This window comes from Podarcis filfolensis, assembly GCF_964270895.1.
Source record: "Podarcis filfolensis genome assembly, chromosome: 15".
In the NCBI taxonomy this organism is placed as follows: domain Eukaryota; kingdom Metazoa; phylum Chordata; class Lepidosauria; order Squamata; family Lacertidae; genus Podarcis; species Podarcis filfolensis.
Genome location: NC_139618.1, coordinates 14918611 through 14933029, shown reverse-complemented (window position 1 = coordinate 14933029; position 14419 = coordinate 14918611). Strand labels below are relative to the sequence as shown.

Here is a 14419-nt window from a genome sequence, read left to right as displayed (position 1 = left end):
ACACGTGCTCAGAGGCAGTGCTGCGTTTAGTTGCGACTCCTATCTCGGGGACTCTCCAGAAAAATGAATTTCGAGGTTAAGAGTTCCTCTGTGGAGTAGCAAAGCTGCTCTGAGCACGTGCAAACTTGCAAGTCAGCGAATTTCAGATCGGGGTGTATTTCAAACCAGAGCACGTTTACGTGATATGGCCACGAAGCTTGATGGTCTCCGAACATGTGCAGAGCTTTTGCCGCTTAAAAATCAGCCTTAGCAGCGGTGAAATCAACAGATCTCACTGGTCAGGGTAACGCGTTTCAGATCAGGGACGCGGACAGGAAGCTGGGGCGCCTCTGAGCATGCACAGAAAGCCTCCCTTTGGGCTCCTGGCTCAAAACTCTGTCCCCGCCCCTTCTGCTAAGGAGGCTGCCGAGTCCAGCCAATCTGAAGAGGGCGAGGAGGGGGCGGCGCCCGATTTGAAATCTTTTCAAGGACCCGCAAAAAGAGGACCAGATCTCCCAGCTGCAAGCGGCAGAGGTGAGTTTAAGGGGGGCTCTCTGGGGTCCGGCTGCAATTATTATTAGCCAGATGCGTGCATGCAAATATCGGGGCATCATAGAGTCTCCCTCTTTGCACCCCAAAGCAGGATGCGACGCGCCTTTCTTTGCAACGCGGAATAAACCGAGTCTTACATTCCTGCAGGGCGTGGGCGAGTAAAACATACAAACGAATAAAATACAAAACGATCAGGAACAAGCTCGAGTACAGAAAACAAAACGTAGACTGGGCGTTTCCCCGCGTTGCCAGGAAAGCAAAATATTTGGAAATCGTTTTGCACGGCCAGAGTAAAAATGGATATCGAATTGATCCATTAGCCATTTATCCTCGCGTGCTGTTTCCGTCTGAGTATCTCTTGTTTTCAAAACAAAATTTAAAAATTCCTTCCAGTAGCGCCTTAGAGACCAACTAAAGTTTTCAAGCCAGCGACCAGTGATGCTTGGGAATGCTATCCAGCTACATAGAGCTTTGAACACAAGAAGATCCTGCTGGATCACGCCAATGGCCCCCCATAGTCCAGCATCTTGTTCTCACAGTGGCCAACTGGATGCCTCTGCTGGGAAACCCACAAGCAGGATTTGAACACAAGAGCCCTCTTCCCTCCTGTGACTTATAGGAATGGGGATTCAGAAGTATTGCAGACAGAGCACAGCCACCCTGGCTAGTAGCAATCCATATCCCTCCTCTCCTCCATGAATTTGTCCAATCCTTTTTAAAAGCCATCTAGGTCAGTGGCCCTCACTGCCTCCTGTGGCAGGGAGTTTCACAGTGTACCCATTTGTCCAACATACATCTTCATTGAATAGACATGAGTTCTACTGTTATGAGAGAGGGAGAAAAAAATTTCTCCATCCACTCTTTCCATGCCATGCTTTATTTTAAAAGCATTTATCACGTTGCCTCTTAACTGGGCTTTTCTCTAAACTAAAAATCCCAAACGCAGCAACTTTTCCTCATAAGGGACTTGCTCCATCAATCTGGTTGCCCTTTTCTGCACCTTTCCCATTTCTACAATAGATATAAAGCTAGATCAATTCTCCTGTATTCTGCTTCCCATTCCCCTACCCTAGCAAACACAAAATTACCGTATTTTTCGCTCTATAAGACGCACCAGACCATAAGACGCACCTAGTTTTTGGAAGAGGAAAACAAGAAAAAAATATTCTGAATCCCAGAAGCCAGGACAGCAAGCGGGATCGCTGCACTCCTGGCCGCTGTCCTGGCTTATGAGATAGCGGCGCACAGCCTCTCCCAGCCGGGAGCGAAAAGCCAGGACAGCCAGCGGGATCGCAGCACTCCTGGCCGGGGAGGCTGCACGCAGCTAAAGAAGAAGCCAGGACAGCCAGCAGGATTGCTGTGATCCCGCTCGCTGTCCTGGCATCTTACTTAGCCGCGTGCAGCCCCGCTGCTCCCTGAGCTGCTCTTTGGGGCTGGCAGGGGATAGCCACACACAGCCTCTTCCAGGCAAGGGGAGGCTGCACATAGCTAGTCCAGAAGCCAGGACAGCCCCAAAGAGCAGCTCAGGGAGCAGCAGGCAGGCTCTGCTCTGCTGGCACCCGGGGTTTCCCCCGCCAGCGCCAAAGAGCAGCTCAGGAGAGTGCCGCACTCCGGCAATTTAGCTCCAGGGACCACACATTCGCTCCATAAGACGTACAGTTTTTAAGAGGAAAAAAGTGTGTCTTATGGAGCGAAAAATATGGTAAATCTGATGGGAATTTGACTGACCCCTCTTGAGTAATCCAGGTGGTTAGCAACTGACACTAAATGCCTGCCTTTGTTCTCCTCTCCCCTCCCTGTAACCCTTTTGTGATCTTATGGACTAGAAACCTGAGTGGGCTTATTTACAATACTTTAGTTAGGGGAGCCCAGCACAAGGAAAGGGAAGATGGCGTCTGTGTTCCAGAGTGTGGTGGGGTCCGCCGTCGGCTGGCGAAATCACGAGATCCTGCCTGGCCTAGAGGAGAGTCCGCTTCCAGACAGGTTCAGGAAGAAGTCTTCTCGCAACATGACGTCCATGCGGATGTCCCTGCGGAAGCGGATGCCTTTAAAAGAAGTAGAGGTGAACTTTGAGGAGAATCCGACATGGGAGAGCCTGGAGGCCAAGGAGAAAAGACAGAACTTGCGGACGCTTACGAGGACAGCTAAGAACGCCTTTGGGACAGTGTCGCAGGTATGGGTGGCTGCAATGGGCAGGTATTCAAAGGAAGTTCAGATCCAGCTACTGGAATGCTAATTCAGCTTCCCAGAAGCCGTTTACAAATAAAGATAAAACAATGGCATTATCACTAAAGCAATACTAGTGACGATAATGTAAGACTTTTGAAACGTTAAAATAGCAATAGACTAAAAACGGATCAAAACTCGCACCAACCTTTCTAAGCCTTGTCTAAACAAAAATGATTTTAGCAGGTGCTGAAAAAAGTACAGGGCTATCAACAGGCAGTGATTTCCCAATTGCCATGTTAGAATATAAAGTTCATGTGGCTTCTGTAAATGGGCCATTTCTGCAGATTGAAGCAGTCAAGCGGGCAAGGCGATCTTGTTGCAGTTCAACATCTGGAGAGTAGCATGTTTTCTACCCCATGCATCCCAGAGCCTAAATCCCAGACACTGCCTTAAATATGTTTTTTTCCCCATTTCAGAAAATCCAGAAAAGCTGTCAAGGCCCCACACGCTCGCTAGTCTCCTCCTGGAACAAAGATTCTGTGGGTGGCAGCAGCAGGGGCTCTGCCAAAACCCAAAGCAGGCCGCCCCGGACCCCTCGCCGCAAGAGCAACAGGCTTGCCGCTGTCTCGACACCGACATCTGACACCAGGATTGTGTCCCCATCTGGCAAGAGATCCCCCTTTCAACCTGGCTCCTGCCGGCTTAACAAAGAGCTCCTCCCTCTCCGGAGATCCATGAGGGCTGCAGCCTTGAGAAGCCCATACGGTTCTCCTGCGTCTGTCCGACAAAGGAGGCAAGTGGAAGAGAAGTCTGCTGGTTGCTAAGCTAGTTTGCCAGCAAGGGCTTAGGAGGAAGGAATGGAGGGTTGGAGCCTTTATTATTTTCAGGCTCAAAAGGTGTTTCCAGTGAGGCTGATGTTTTGATCGATCAGCTCTGTGGCTGGGCATCTCTCCTGCATGCCAAAGTTCCTGGTTACAGATCCTGCCCCTCCATGTAAATTGCAGGCTGGGGGAAACATCTTCTTTGCTTTGAAATATAAGGCCACTCCATATGTGAGATCTAGCTCAGCCTTTCCAGCAAAGAGGGGTATACCTTTTTCTGCCCAAGGACCACTTTTCTCTTTGGAGAAACCTTCTGGGGGCCACATAGCAATTGTGGGGCAGGGCCAGAGGTAATTCCTGGAATTGCGATGTTTCCTGAGGTCAAGGAGCAGGGTTTTCATCTGTGTCTGGATAAAGATGGACGCCATTTTGATTCAAGATGGTGGACTGATCCTTTCAAAACTGCAGTGACTTTATGGTGTCTTTGAACTCCTGAACTCCTGTATTGAATAAGAATAATAGATTAAGAACATAGGAGCCTTCTAGATCAGGCCAATGGCCCATCTAGTCCAGGGAGGAAGTTCCATAGTATGCATTAACTGTATGCATCAACTGGTTTAATGCTTAATTTTAAATTGTTGTAACCCACTCTGACACCTGCTGATGAAAGGGGGGGGGGATAAATTTAATTAACAACGACAACAACAACAATAATAGACAGAGCAAAAGATGTTACTCTTAACTTTGCAGAGTAGGCTACATTCCTGCCACGGAGAACTCTGAGACTTCTGTACATACACAGTCTCTCTCTCTCTCTCTCTCCTGGTTCACCCATTCAAAGGAATGTCTGTTATGTTCTGCAGAGGCTACTCCTGCTGATGGTCCTTGCCTGAATTCCCCCATAGCGCTAATCCTAGGGGCTCAACCTGGCTTAAGAGAGGTCAGTTTGTAGTGCTCTATAGATAAATCTATACGTTTTGGAAAGTTGCTTTCCTGCCCACTGTGCCTTTGCACACCTCTGATGATATCATCAATGCTTCTTGAGATCAAAGAGCGGGGCTTTCATCTGTATTTTGGATACAATCGGGTGCCCATCTTAATTCAAGATGGCAGACTGGAACCTTTCAAAACTACACTGACTTTATGGTTTCTTGGAATTCCCAAGCGATGAGGCCGTTAGAATTAAATAAATAATAATGGACCGGGCTAGGAAGAAGTCCCCAGTCTCTTGCTCAAGACCCGATTCATGACCCTCCTTCGTTCTCTCTCCATTGCAGACAATTTGATTGCAACCTGGAGCTGGTCTCCACCGGCATTCGCCAGTTGAAGCGTCTCTCTCGGGCCTTCAACGACATCATTGTCCAAGAAGAGAGGTGAGCCCGTTGTGTGGGGTGGGGCTTCTTCCTCCCGTTGGCCAGGCTACTTGCCTGCTATTTAGGGCGGGGCTGTAGTTGCCTTGACTCTGCCCTGTGGCGGGGAGTGCATTACTTGAAGGGGGCCTGTGTTCAGATCCTCCTGGTCAAATGTGCTTTTGCAGATGGAGGCTATTTATTTCTTCAGTGAGAAATTACCCCTTAGGGTTTTTTTTTAAAAGTCTCTAACTGGTTTACATAATTGTATGAAACAGTCATAAAAAAACCCCCACATGATTGAAAACAGGCTTTAAAGACAGCAGACAATAACATTATCAAGATGTTTTTATGGGCACCCAAAGCAGTAGGTTGTATTCTACTTGGAATAAACTCGCTTAAATGATCAGACCTCAGCTGAGGATTGGACTAGAAGAGCCTCTGTATCCCTTCCAACTCTGCAATTCTATGATACTAGGCATGTCAGTTAATGTCAATGATTCTACTCTGAGTAGAACTGATACAGCCGACTGCAACAAAGGTGCCTGCCTAATGATAATTGGCAAGGCGTTGCCACCCCTGTCTGTGCTAAACATTTAAAGCAGTATTGCCATGGCTTCCCCCAAAGAATCCTGGGAACCATAGTTTGCTGAGGGTGCTGGGTAGCCTCTAATCCCCTCCCAGTGTGCTACAATTCCCAGAGTTCCCTGGGGAGAGAACTTTACCACTTTGGGAATTGGAGTTCTGGGAGAGGAATAGAGGCTTCTCAACACCCTCAACAAACTACAGTTCCCAGGCTTCTTTGGGGGAAGCTACAGCTGTTCCCTGGGAAGAGGGATTTACTGTGAAACCACTCTGGGAATTGTAGCTCTGGGAGAGGAACAGGGGTTTCCTGACAGCACCCTCAGCAACAGGGTTGGGGGTTCTTCCAGCCCCTTCAAAATGCATCATAAGGCACCTAAGGATGGAAGTAAACATCAGAAGGAGCTGGTGAAAAATGGCTCTGTTGCTTTTACAAGCACACTCCACTCTACAATTATTTAGCATTTCTATTTTTCCATGTATGAACATATGGAGGGCATCCCATGTTGGTTACCCTGCATTAAGGTCCTTGGTTATCAAATGCTGCTCAATCCCCCTTTTAAACTTTTTTTTTCCATTTAGAGTTGTTGCTTTTTAAGCTGGATGGCACACCTACCAGGGATGTTGTTGCCATAGATATTTCCTTCCTGCACTTGCAGGGAGCTGGAGGACTGGGTGATCTTTCTGGTCCTGTCCAAGCCCACAACTCTATGATTTTGTTCCTTGCCAATCCAGAGGAACGGAAAGAAAGTTATGGCAATGGGGGTGGATGGCAGGTGGTGGAGCTCAGGAGCTTGGCCCTTAACTTTCTGTCCTGAGATATTCTAGAGGGCAACCTGTTGCTGACCAAGGCTCTAGCGGCATCAAAATGGAACCACCTATGAGCCAGTTGAAAATCTCATACCTTTTCAGCTTGTAAACCCTTTGTTCCTAATATTCTCTCCATCTACTAGCGATATGAGAGATTCTCTCATTTCTAACTGAAGAGAAAAAAAACAAACACCCAGGTAAAAATGTGCTCTTTTTGTTTTGCTTGGAATATTCTCTAACACACCCGTTTCCTGCATGAAGAACACCAGCTTTTAAAGATATATGTGCATGCTGAATTAAAGCCCTCTTCGGAACCTTTACCCCCTGGTTTTCTATGACAGCTACCCCCCTGAATAATACCATCCTTCCTTAAAGTGTGCCAAAATGGAATCTTTTATGTGTTTGCAGATGGTTTGGGTGGGTACATGGGTGTCAAGCAGCTTAGTCAGTGCATTTCTTCTGGGTTACATCTACAGAAGTCTAATGTCCAGTTCATGGGAAGTCATGGTACCGCTCTATTCTGCCTTAGTCAGACCCCCACCTGGAGCCTGGGTCCAGCTCTGGGCACCCCAGTTTAAGAAGGATATTGGAAAGCTGGAAGGTGTGCAGAGGAGGGCAACCAAGATGATTCAGGGCTTGGAAACTATGACTTATGAGGAACGGTCGAGGGAGTTGGGAACGGTCGAGGGAGTTGGGGATGTTTAGCCTGGAGAAGAGGAAACTGAGAGGTCATATGATAGCTACCTTCAAATATCTGAAGGGCTGTCCCATGGAAGATGGAGTGGGCTTATTTTCTGCTGCTCCGGAGGGTAGGGCTCATGTTACAAGAAAGGATATTCCAGCTGAACGTCAGGAAGAGCTTTCTGACAGCAAGAGCTGTTCGACAGGTGGTGGACTCTCCTTCCTAGGTTTTTAAGCAGAGGTTGGATGGGCATCTGTCATGGGCGATTTATTGTAGTTGAGATTTCTGCATTGCAGAGGGTTGGGCTGAATGATGCTTGGGGTCCCTTCTGACTTTTGTGATTCTATAAAATGACAAGGAAGGAGATTCCAACTAAACATTAGGAAGAACTTTCTGATGGTAAGAGCTGTTTGACAGTGGAACAGACTCCCTGGGAAGGTGATGGACTCTCCTCCCTTGGAGGTTTTTAAACAGATTTAAAGTGCCTGGCCAGCACTTTCTTGATCTCCTGGGGCAGAAGATACAGAAGCATGATTAGTCGCACCAACAGTGTAAAGAACAGCTTTTATCCGTGGGCTATTAGGCTGCTGAATGAAAAGATAACAACAGGGCAACTGACTTTCGGGTTTGGTGGGTGTCCGTCAGTAAACGAAGGGAATTAAGACTAAGAGAGCTGAGTGGGGGGTGCTCGAGTAATCTCACTGTATACAAGTTGTACAAGTGACAATAAAGTATTTCAATATCTGCCATGGATGAGACTCCTGCATCCCTTCCAACTCTATGATTCTGTGAAATGTGGTGCTGCATCACCAACCGTGGCCTGCCCTCAGTCAGCCCTCACTGGCTTGCCTTCTAACTTACAACCAACCAACCCAGGGGGTTGACAGCCCTGGCTGTCAGCTTCCATCCACACCAAACATTTAATGTGCTACAGTGCTCCTTCAATGTTTGACATTTTAATTTGCTGGCAGCTGCCCAGGGTGGCTGTGGCAGCCCTGTCAAATGGGCGGCATCTATTCCTTGGGATGTGTCTGCCCTGTCTTCACTGAACTAACTTGGAAGTCCTTTGTGTCTCCAACTCGATGTGAGATGTTCTTAACACACTTTTCTCCTTCTCTGCAGAGATCAAGCCATTGTCAACTACTACCAGGTGATGGCGCAGAACTTGCGGGCTGCCCAGGTGCGGTCCCGAAACCTCTCCCAGTCTTCGCTCAGGAGGCGGGTGGCCAAACTGCGCTGGGAGCTCAGCAGCTGGGCTGAGAATAACTTTAAATAGTATTAATCTTCGAGAATATGAAGGGTGTGTGTGTGTGTTTATCTTACTTTTTTAAAATAGTGTTTTTTGTATTCTACTCTGAATAAGCTTGTGTTTAAAAAAATGCACACTAATTTTTGTAACGTCTCAGTGAAACTACATGGGTTTTTCTTCCTATATATGTGAATGTCTCTGCTAAAACTGATCCTATTTATGGCATTAAGTCAAGCTTAACCAACCTGAATTTCATCTCTCTTTTGTTTGAAGGCTGAGGTGTAAGTGTATCAATGAATAAAAGGAAATAAAGCTACAATGCCGGCCTGCTTAATTGCTGGAAAGCGGGGATGAAGGACGTTGTGGTTCCTTCCAGATGTTGCTGAACTACAACTCCCAGCAGCCAACACTGCCAGTGATGAGGAATGATGGGAGTTGGAGTCCAGTAACATCAGGAGGGCACCAGGTTGGCAAAGGCTCATCTAAGCCCTGCTTTAGCTTTTTATATTAGGAAGACTTTACCATCTCATTTTTAATTGTTCCCTGTTTGGGCCTATGTGTGTCATTTAGCACTCTATTAAAAGCACCAGCCAAAGTTAGCTGGGGGTATCTGTATGACACCCTGCCCCCCGCAAGCCAACTTGAAGGAGGCCCAAAGAAGAAGCGTAAAATGTGACACTGAATGCAGCTTCCTGGTAATTTTGGGCTTTGATTTAAAAGAGAAACACCAAGCTTCTAGTCCTTATGCATGAAAGGAGTTGGCTGAAAAGGTTTTGACAACACACAACAAAATATTGGGCCTTTGAAAACTTATTCAGCATCCCTCTAGTTTGAAGGAGGGGGGCTTCAGTCCACCCACCCGCTGTCATTCCTAGTCAAAAGGTAATAAATCGCAAAAAAAACCCCAGACTATTTGCATAATTTACGTGTGGAGAGGTGAGTTGGGTCCCTTTTTTATTTTTTTGCTTAGCAGAGATGTCACACAATGCAAGACCTATCAACTGCTACGTATTGCTGCTATCTACTCCCACTTGCTCCTCTCCTAATTTGGGGGATGCCTAAATTAATCTAACTTTTGGTGACTCCTCTGCAACTTTCCCAGTCATTCCTGGTTGCTGGCTCAGGGTACAAAATGATGCAACCAGAACTGTCCACAGTCCTCTCGATGGGCAAATTGCAAAGAAGACAGTCAGTTCCAGAACCAATGCTTAACTTCCTTATTGTGTGTGTTATTGATTTTTGTAGATAATGAGTGTAGATTATTTGAGGAAGTCACAATCACACAGGCTTTCACAGGGATATTTCCAGCCCTGGTCTTCCTCCCAATGCAAATTAACACCCTCAAGGGAGCAAAGTTTTGCCAGGCCTCACCAAGAGCCCATTTTGGTTCAATCTTCAATCTTGAAAACCTCCATCCTTCTAGTGACTGCTTTAATTTTTTTAAAAAATTGTTTCTATACCACCTTTTTATCCATGGGGGTGGCAGACAGAATTTGACCCCCCCTTTTAAAAATACTGTTTATTTTCATGCTACAGAGGATAAATTTTGAGAAAACAATTGTTACAACAGTAAACAACAAGTAACTTGTCCTGATATAATTTTACAGACTTTTATCACGCCATGTTTGCCCCTCTTCATTTAATCCCCCCCTACCCCCCTGTGAGGTAGGTTAGGCTGAGAGGTTAGTGGCTGACCCAAGGTCACTCAGTGAGAGCTTCATGGCTGAGTGAATTATTTGAACCCTGGTCTCTCCCAGTTCCTAGCCCAACAATCTAACCGTTTTACCACACATGCATTTTGAACACAAACTCACATTGGGCTCTGCGTCTTGATTTGGGACTCAGTTAACCTCTGGAGACCAATTGCAGCTGGTAAAATGAGTTCTGGAAACCAGATGCACTGTGTCAGTGGGTTGCCCTAATCAGGCTCCAGATTTTAAACAGTGTCCCATTTCCTGATTTCATTTTCTAACTTGTGTCTGATCAGAGCAAGCCATTATCTCTCCCTGCTGCACGGCTGAATATTGGAAAAGAAGAAAAGGGTTTTGCTTTGCTTTTTTGTTTTGCTGAAGAAAAATTGAGCTGTTTAAACATCAATGGCCCCAGGCAACTGATTGAGGCTTCTCAGGGTTGGATAACTTCAGATGCCACAGGAAAGAGTTGCCCTTTAAAAAAACTGGTTGGGGTCCAACATTCAAAACAAAGCTTTTCTCTTTAAAGTCTGTCTCCTTTTCATCTTCCATGGGTCCTCCTTTGTCTAGAAGGATTTAAGCTTAAGCAATAGTTGAGCTGTTGCTTCCAAAACTTGCCTTTGCAGATGTTTGGTGAGTGAGGGTGGTTCTGAAGAAAGAGCAGATTTTAGCAGGAAACTGCCTTGTGCTGTGTCCATGTTGCTCAGCATTCCCGACACGGACTGGCCGAAATTCTCCAGTGCTTCGTATTTCCCACGCTGCCAGGGAGTGAATCCGAGGCCTTCTGCGTGCGAGGCAGGTGCTATACCATTGAGCAGTGGTTGTTCTTCCCCATATTCCTTGGTTTCTGTGTAGGCCAACATGACAACAAAGTTTGGTTCTGTAAAGGCAGGAACTCCAGGGGCACGTGCAGCAAACCTCTTTGCTCTCTGAAACTCCCCCACCACCAATTTTTAATTCTTTCCCCCATTTTTCCTTCTGACTCTGTTATAGCTTGCCTATTCTTTCTCCTGGCTAACTTTCTGGTCAGAAGGACAAATGAAAGGGTTCCATTTCAGTGCTGAAGGACTGCTTCAGAGGGATGGTCCCTCTGGCATAACCCTAGTCCTTACATCTTAAAAAATGTAGTATAAACACCGACAACTGGAAAACACTGGCCTGCGAGTGCCCCAATTGGAGAACAACCTTTACCAAAGGTGTCATGGGCTTTGAAGACACTAGAACTTGGGACGAAAGGGAGAAACGTGCTAAGAGGAAGGCACATTTGGCAAACCCTCACCGTGGTCGACTCCTGCCCGGAAACCTATGTCCCCACTGTGGAAGGACGTGTGGATCCAGAATTGGCCTCCACAGTCACGGACTCACTGTTAAAACTGTGTTTATGGAAGACAATCTTACTCGGCTATGAGTGATTGGCAAAGAAGAAAGAAGAAGTTCTTAGTGGTATGAAAATATAAGCTTATGCCTGGAAGCTGCACCTGAAAATCTCCTTCAGATGAACTTTGTTCAAACGGGATTTTAAGATGCAACTTCCAGGCATAAAGCTATTGTTTAATTACGCAATGAGCAAAGGGCATTCCTAAGGAGACCAGCCCTTTGTTGAAGTCCTTCAGCACACAAACAGATCCAGCTTCTATCTACCTCATAATGGCCCATTCAGCCAGCTGTAACAGCCAGTGCTGTTGTGGTCAATGAGTCAAGAAGCAGAACAAACCATTCTGTAGAATGGGTGGGGAATGGGTGTTGCTAGACTCCAACTCCTGTCACCCCTGATCATTGGTGATGCTATAATAGGCATCTAGTGCAAAACATGGTGCTCTGCTCAACAGACCCAGAATCTGACCACCAGGGATCTTTTCGAAAGGGGATTAAGCAAATTTGTCGTGGATATGTCTGTCAAGGTCTAATAGCACTGAGATCTCAGTGGAAACTCCATATCCGGAGGCATCTACCACTGGGTGCCAGAAACAATAGAACAGGGGTGGAGAATATAGCACCCTCCAGAAGTTTCTGGAAGGGTTATAGGGAGTGTGCGAATAACATGTTACAACAGCTCCACTGGCTATTGCTCTGTTTGTGGGCACAGTTCAAATATTGGTCATGAAAGCTTTATACAGCTTCGGCCCTGGCTGTCTGAAGGACCCTATTCTCTCCTATGAACCTGCCCAGGCTCTGAGGTCCTGGAGGGAGGCCCTTCTCTCTCTCTCTCTCTCTCTCTCTCTCTCTCTCTCTCTATATATATATATATATATTCTATTACGAGTTTAATTACTTTTTATCTATTATCTTTTATACGTTTTTAGCCTTCTGTATTTTATCATTGTTGTTTCAATTTTTGTAAGCTGCTTTGATTCCCGCACTGAGAAAAAGGCAGGATTTAATACTACTACTACTAATATATCCTTTGGTCCTGCTGGCTGCTGGGAGCTGGCATCCATCAACATCTCCACCAGAAGGCTACAGATGTCCCCCACGTCACCTGCCTAAGTTTGCCACAAGAGAATAATATTACGGGTAGCCTTGGTATTGTGCTGCTTGCCTTGGTTGAACGCAGAGGTTTTCAACCTTTTTGTGTCCACGACTCCCTTGTCCAACTGCATTCCTTCTGTGGCACCCCATGTGGGGCTTAGGAGCCCAGTTATGTCACCCTTTGCCTGCAGAGCTGGCAGCCTCTCACCCTTTTCCAAACACCCTCCCTTAGTGTTCCCTCAGCCTCCTCTCCTCTCCCCTCTCCTTGGGAGTCTTCTGGGCAGCTGCTGCTGCTGCCCCTGGTCTCTGAGATGCCCCCCTCACCCTAAAGAGAGATACCTCCTCATACTGCCTCACAGGGGCCTGGGAAGAGGATGCCCTAAGCCTTAGTGGCCCAACAGAGACCGGCCAAAGGTGAAGATGAGACCAGCACTTTACCTTGGGAGGCAGTAGCAGGTGTTGCTGGGCCTGCATGGTGGAAAGGCTCGTCTTCAGCACTGGGCACTCAGCTCCCAGGCAGGCCTTGCACACAACAAGGACAAGAAAGGCCAGCACAGTGCCTGCCTGTCCAGCCTCCCACTTATCTGTCAATTCCCGATGGCAAGAGCTGGCAGACTGTCTGGCTGGGCTCTCTCGCCCGTTTGCTTGCTTACTCCAAAGCTGCCTCAGCTCCTGGCAACCAGCACCACCTGGCCAGCCCCAGAAGCACCATTTGCCTGCGGAACTTGTAGCCAGGGTTGCTTCAACGAACAGCTGTACAAGCCTTTGGGAGGCAGAGACGTGAGAGGGCATCAGAGGAGGGAGAGAAGGAAAGGGTGCCATGTGTTGTAAACAAAATAAGCCCTTTTTCCCTTTCAAGAGCCCGTATAGAGTCTTTAAGTGGGTTCCCTATCAGTAGGAGAAAATAAAAGAGGCCAACCAGAGAATATTGAGAAGCAAAGCAGCTATTAAGCCTGATCTTTATTAAAACTGTTGCAACAGGGTGCTCCCCTCACACACAGGAGAGAGGAGGAGGACCCAGAACAAAGGTTTGCCTGCCCTTATATAGACTTTGAAATTGCCCACCCTCAAACACCAGACCATCCCCAGAAACATCATACACACATCACAGAAGGGGTGTAGCCCAGGACCACCTCCCCCGATACATCATACATACATCACAGGGGGCTGTCTAAAACAGAATCCTGAGTGTGTTGTTTATCTCCTTCTGCCATTTACCTGATTGCATTATCTGGGTTTTGGCCACTCTTTTGTTATTATAACTATGGTACTTAATTTCTGAATCCAGGCATCCTCCTTTCAGAGAAACATTTGGTCAGTTTGGGAGAGTCAAAATGGTTTCAGGACTGTCTTCCTGTACTGTTTCAGACATGTGGTGTATAAAGTAATGTACGTGTTTGCCTTGTACATTTAATTTATATATTTGAGACCTGAAATTCTTATGACACATGACACACTGCTTGAAAACCACTGGTTTAAAGAAACATTAACCTCTTCATTTTGTTTCCTCCTGATTTGATATCCCCTCCTTGTGTGCTTTGTCTTAGTCACACCAAACAAGGCAAGAGGTGAAAAACAAGAGTTCTTTTATAGCGTTTGACAAAGATGCTTCCTTATGGCTTGCTTACCAGTCCCAAAGAAAGCAGTCATGTTGGCACTCAAGACATCTGGCGAGCAAAACAGCGTAATAAATTCTCAGTCCTTCCTGCTGGCTAAGGCTGCAGATTTTAAGGACATAAGCAAAACTTACAGTATTATGGATCAGGCCCATGTCATCCTGCTCCCACAGTAGCCACCCAGATATCCACATGGGAAACCTGCAAGCAGGATTCAAGCACAAGAGCCCTCTCCCCTCCTGCAGCTTCCAGCAACGGGGATACAGAAGCATTGATACATCCAGCTGTGGAGGCAGAGCCATTGGGGCTAGTAGCTGTTGATATCCTCCATGCATTTGTCCAATCCTGTTTTAAAGCCATCCAAGTTGATGGTCTTCAATGTTTCCTGCAAGAGGGAGTTCCACAGTTTAATTCTGCACTGTGAAGAAGTCTTTCCTTTCATCCGTCCTG

General features: G+C 46.8%; 1 protein-coding gene across 3 annotated transcripts; it reads left to right on the top strand.

The window, feature by feature from the left end:
• Positions 1–320: 320 nt before the first annotated feature.
• PIMREG (PICALM interacting mitotic regulator) lies at positions 321–8512 on the top strand. 3 transcript variants are annotated; one of them, XM_083587229.1, is made up of 6 exons: positions 321–513; positions 2394–2704; positions 3177–3493; positions 4799–4894; positions 6406–6459; positions 8067–8200. In XM_083587229.1, exons 1-5 carry the CDS (start codon positions 336–338, stop codon positions 6434–6436), a joined length of 933 nt encoding a protein of 310 aa, XP_083443355.1. In that variant the 5' UTR covers positions 321–335; the 3' UTR covers positions 6437–6459; positions 8067–8200. The 3 variants fall into 3 exon arrangements, with proteins under 3 accessions (XP_083443355.1, XP_083443354.1, XP_083443356.1); XM_083587228.1 differs by lacking the exon at positions 6406–6459 and having other exon boundaries at positions 8067–8512; XM_083587230.1 differs by lacking the exon at positions 6406–6459 and having other exon boundaries at positions 377–513; positions 2358–2704; positions 8067–8512.
• The last annotated feature ends 5907 nt before the right edge of the window (positions 8513–14419 follow it).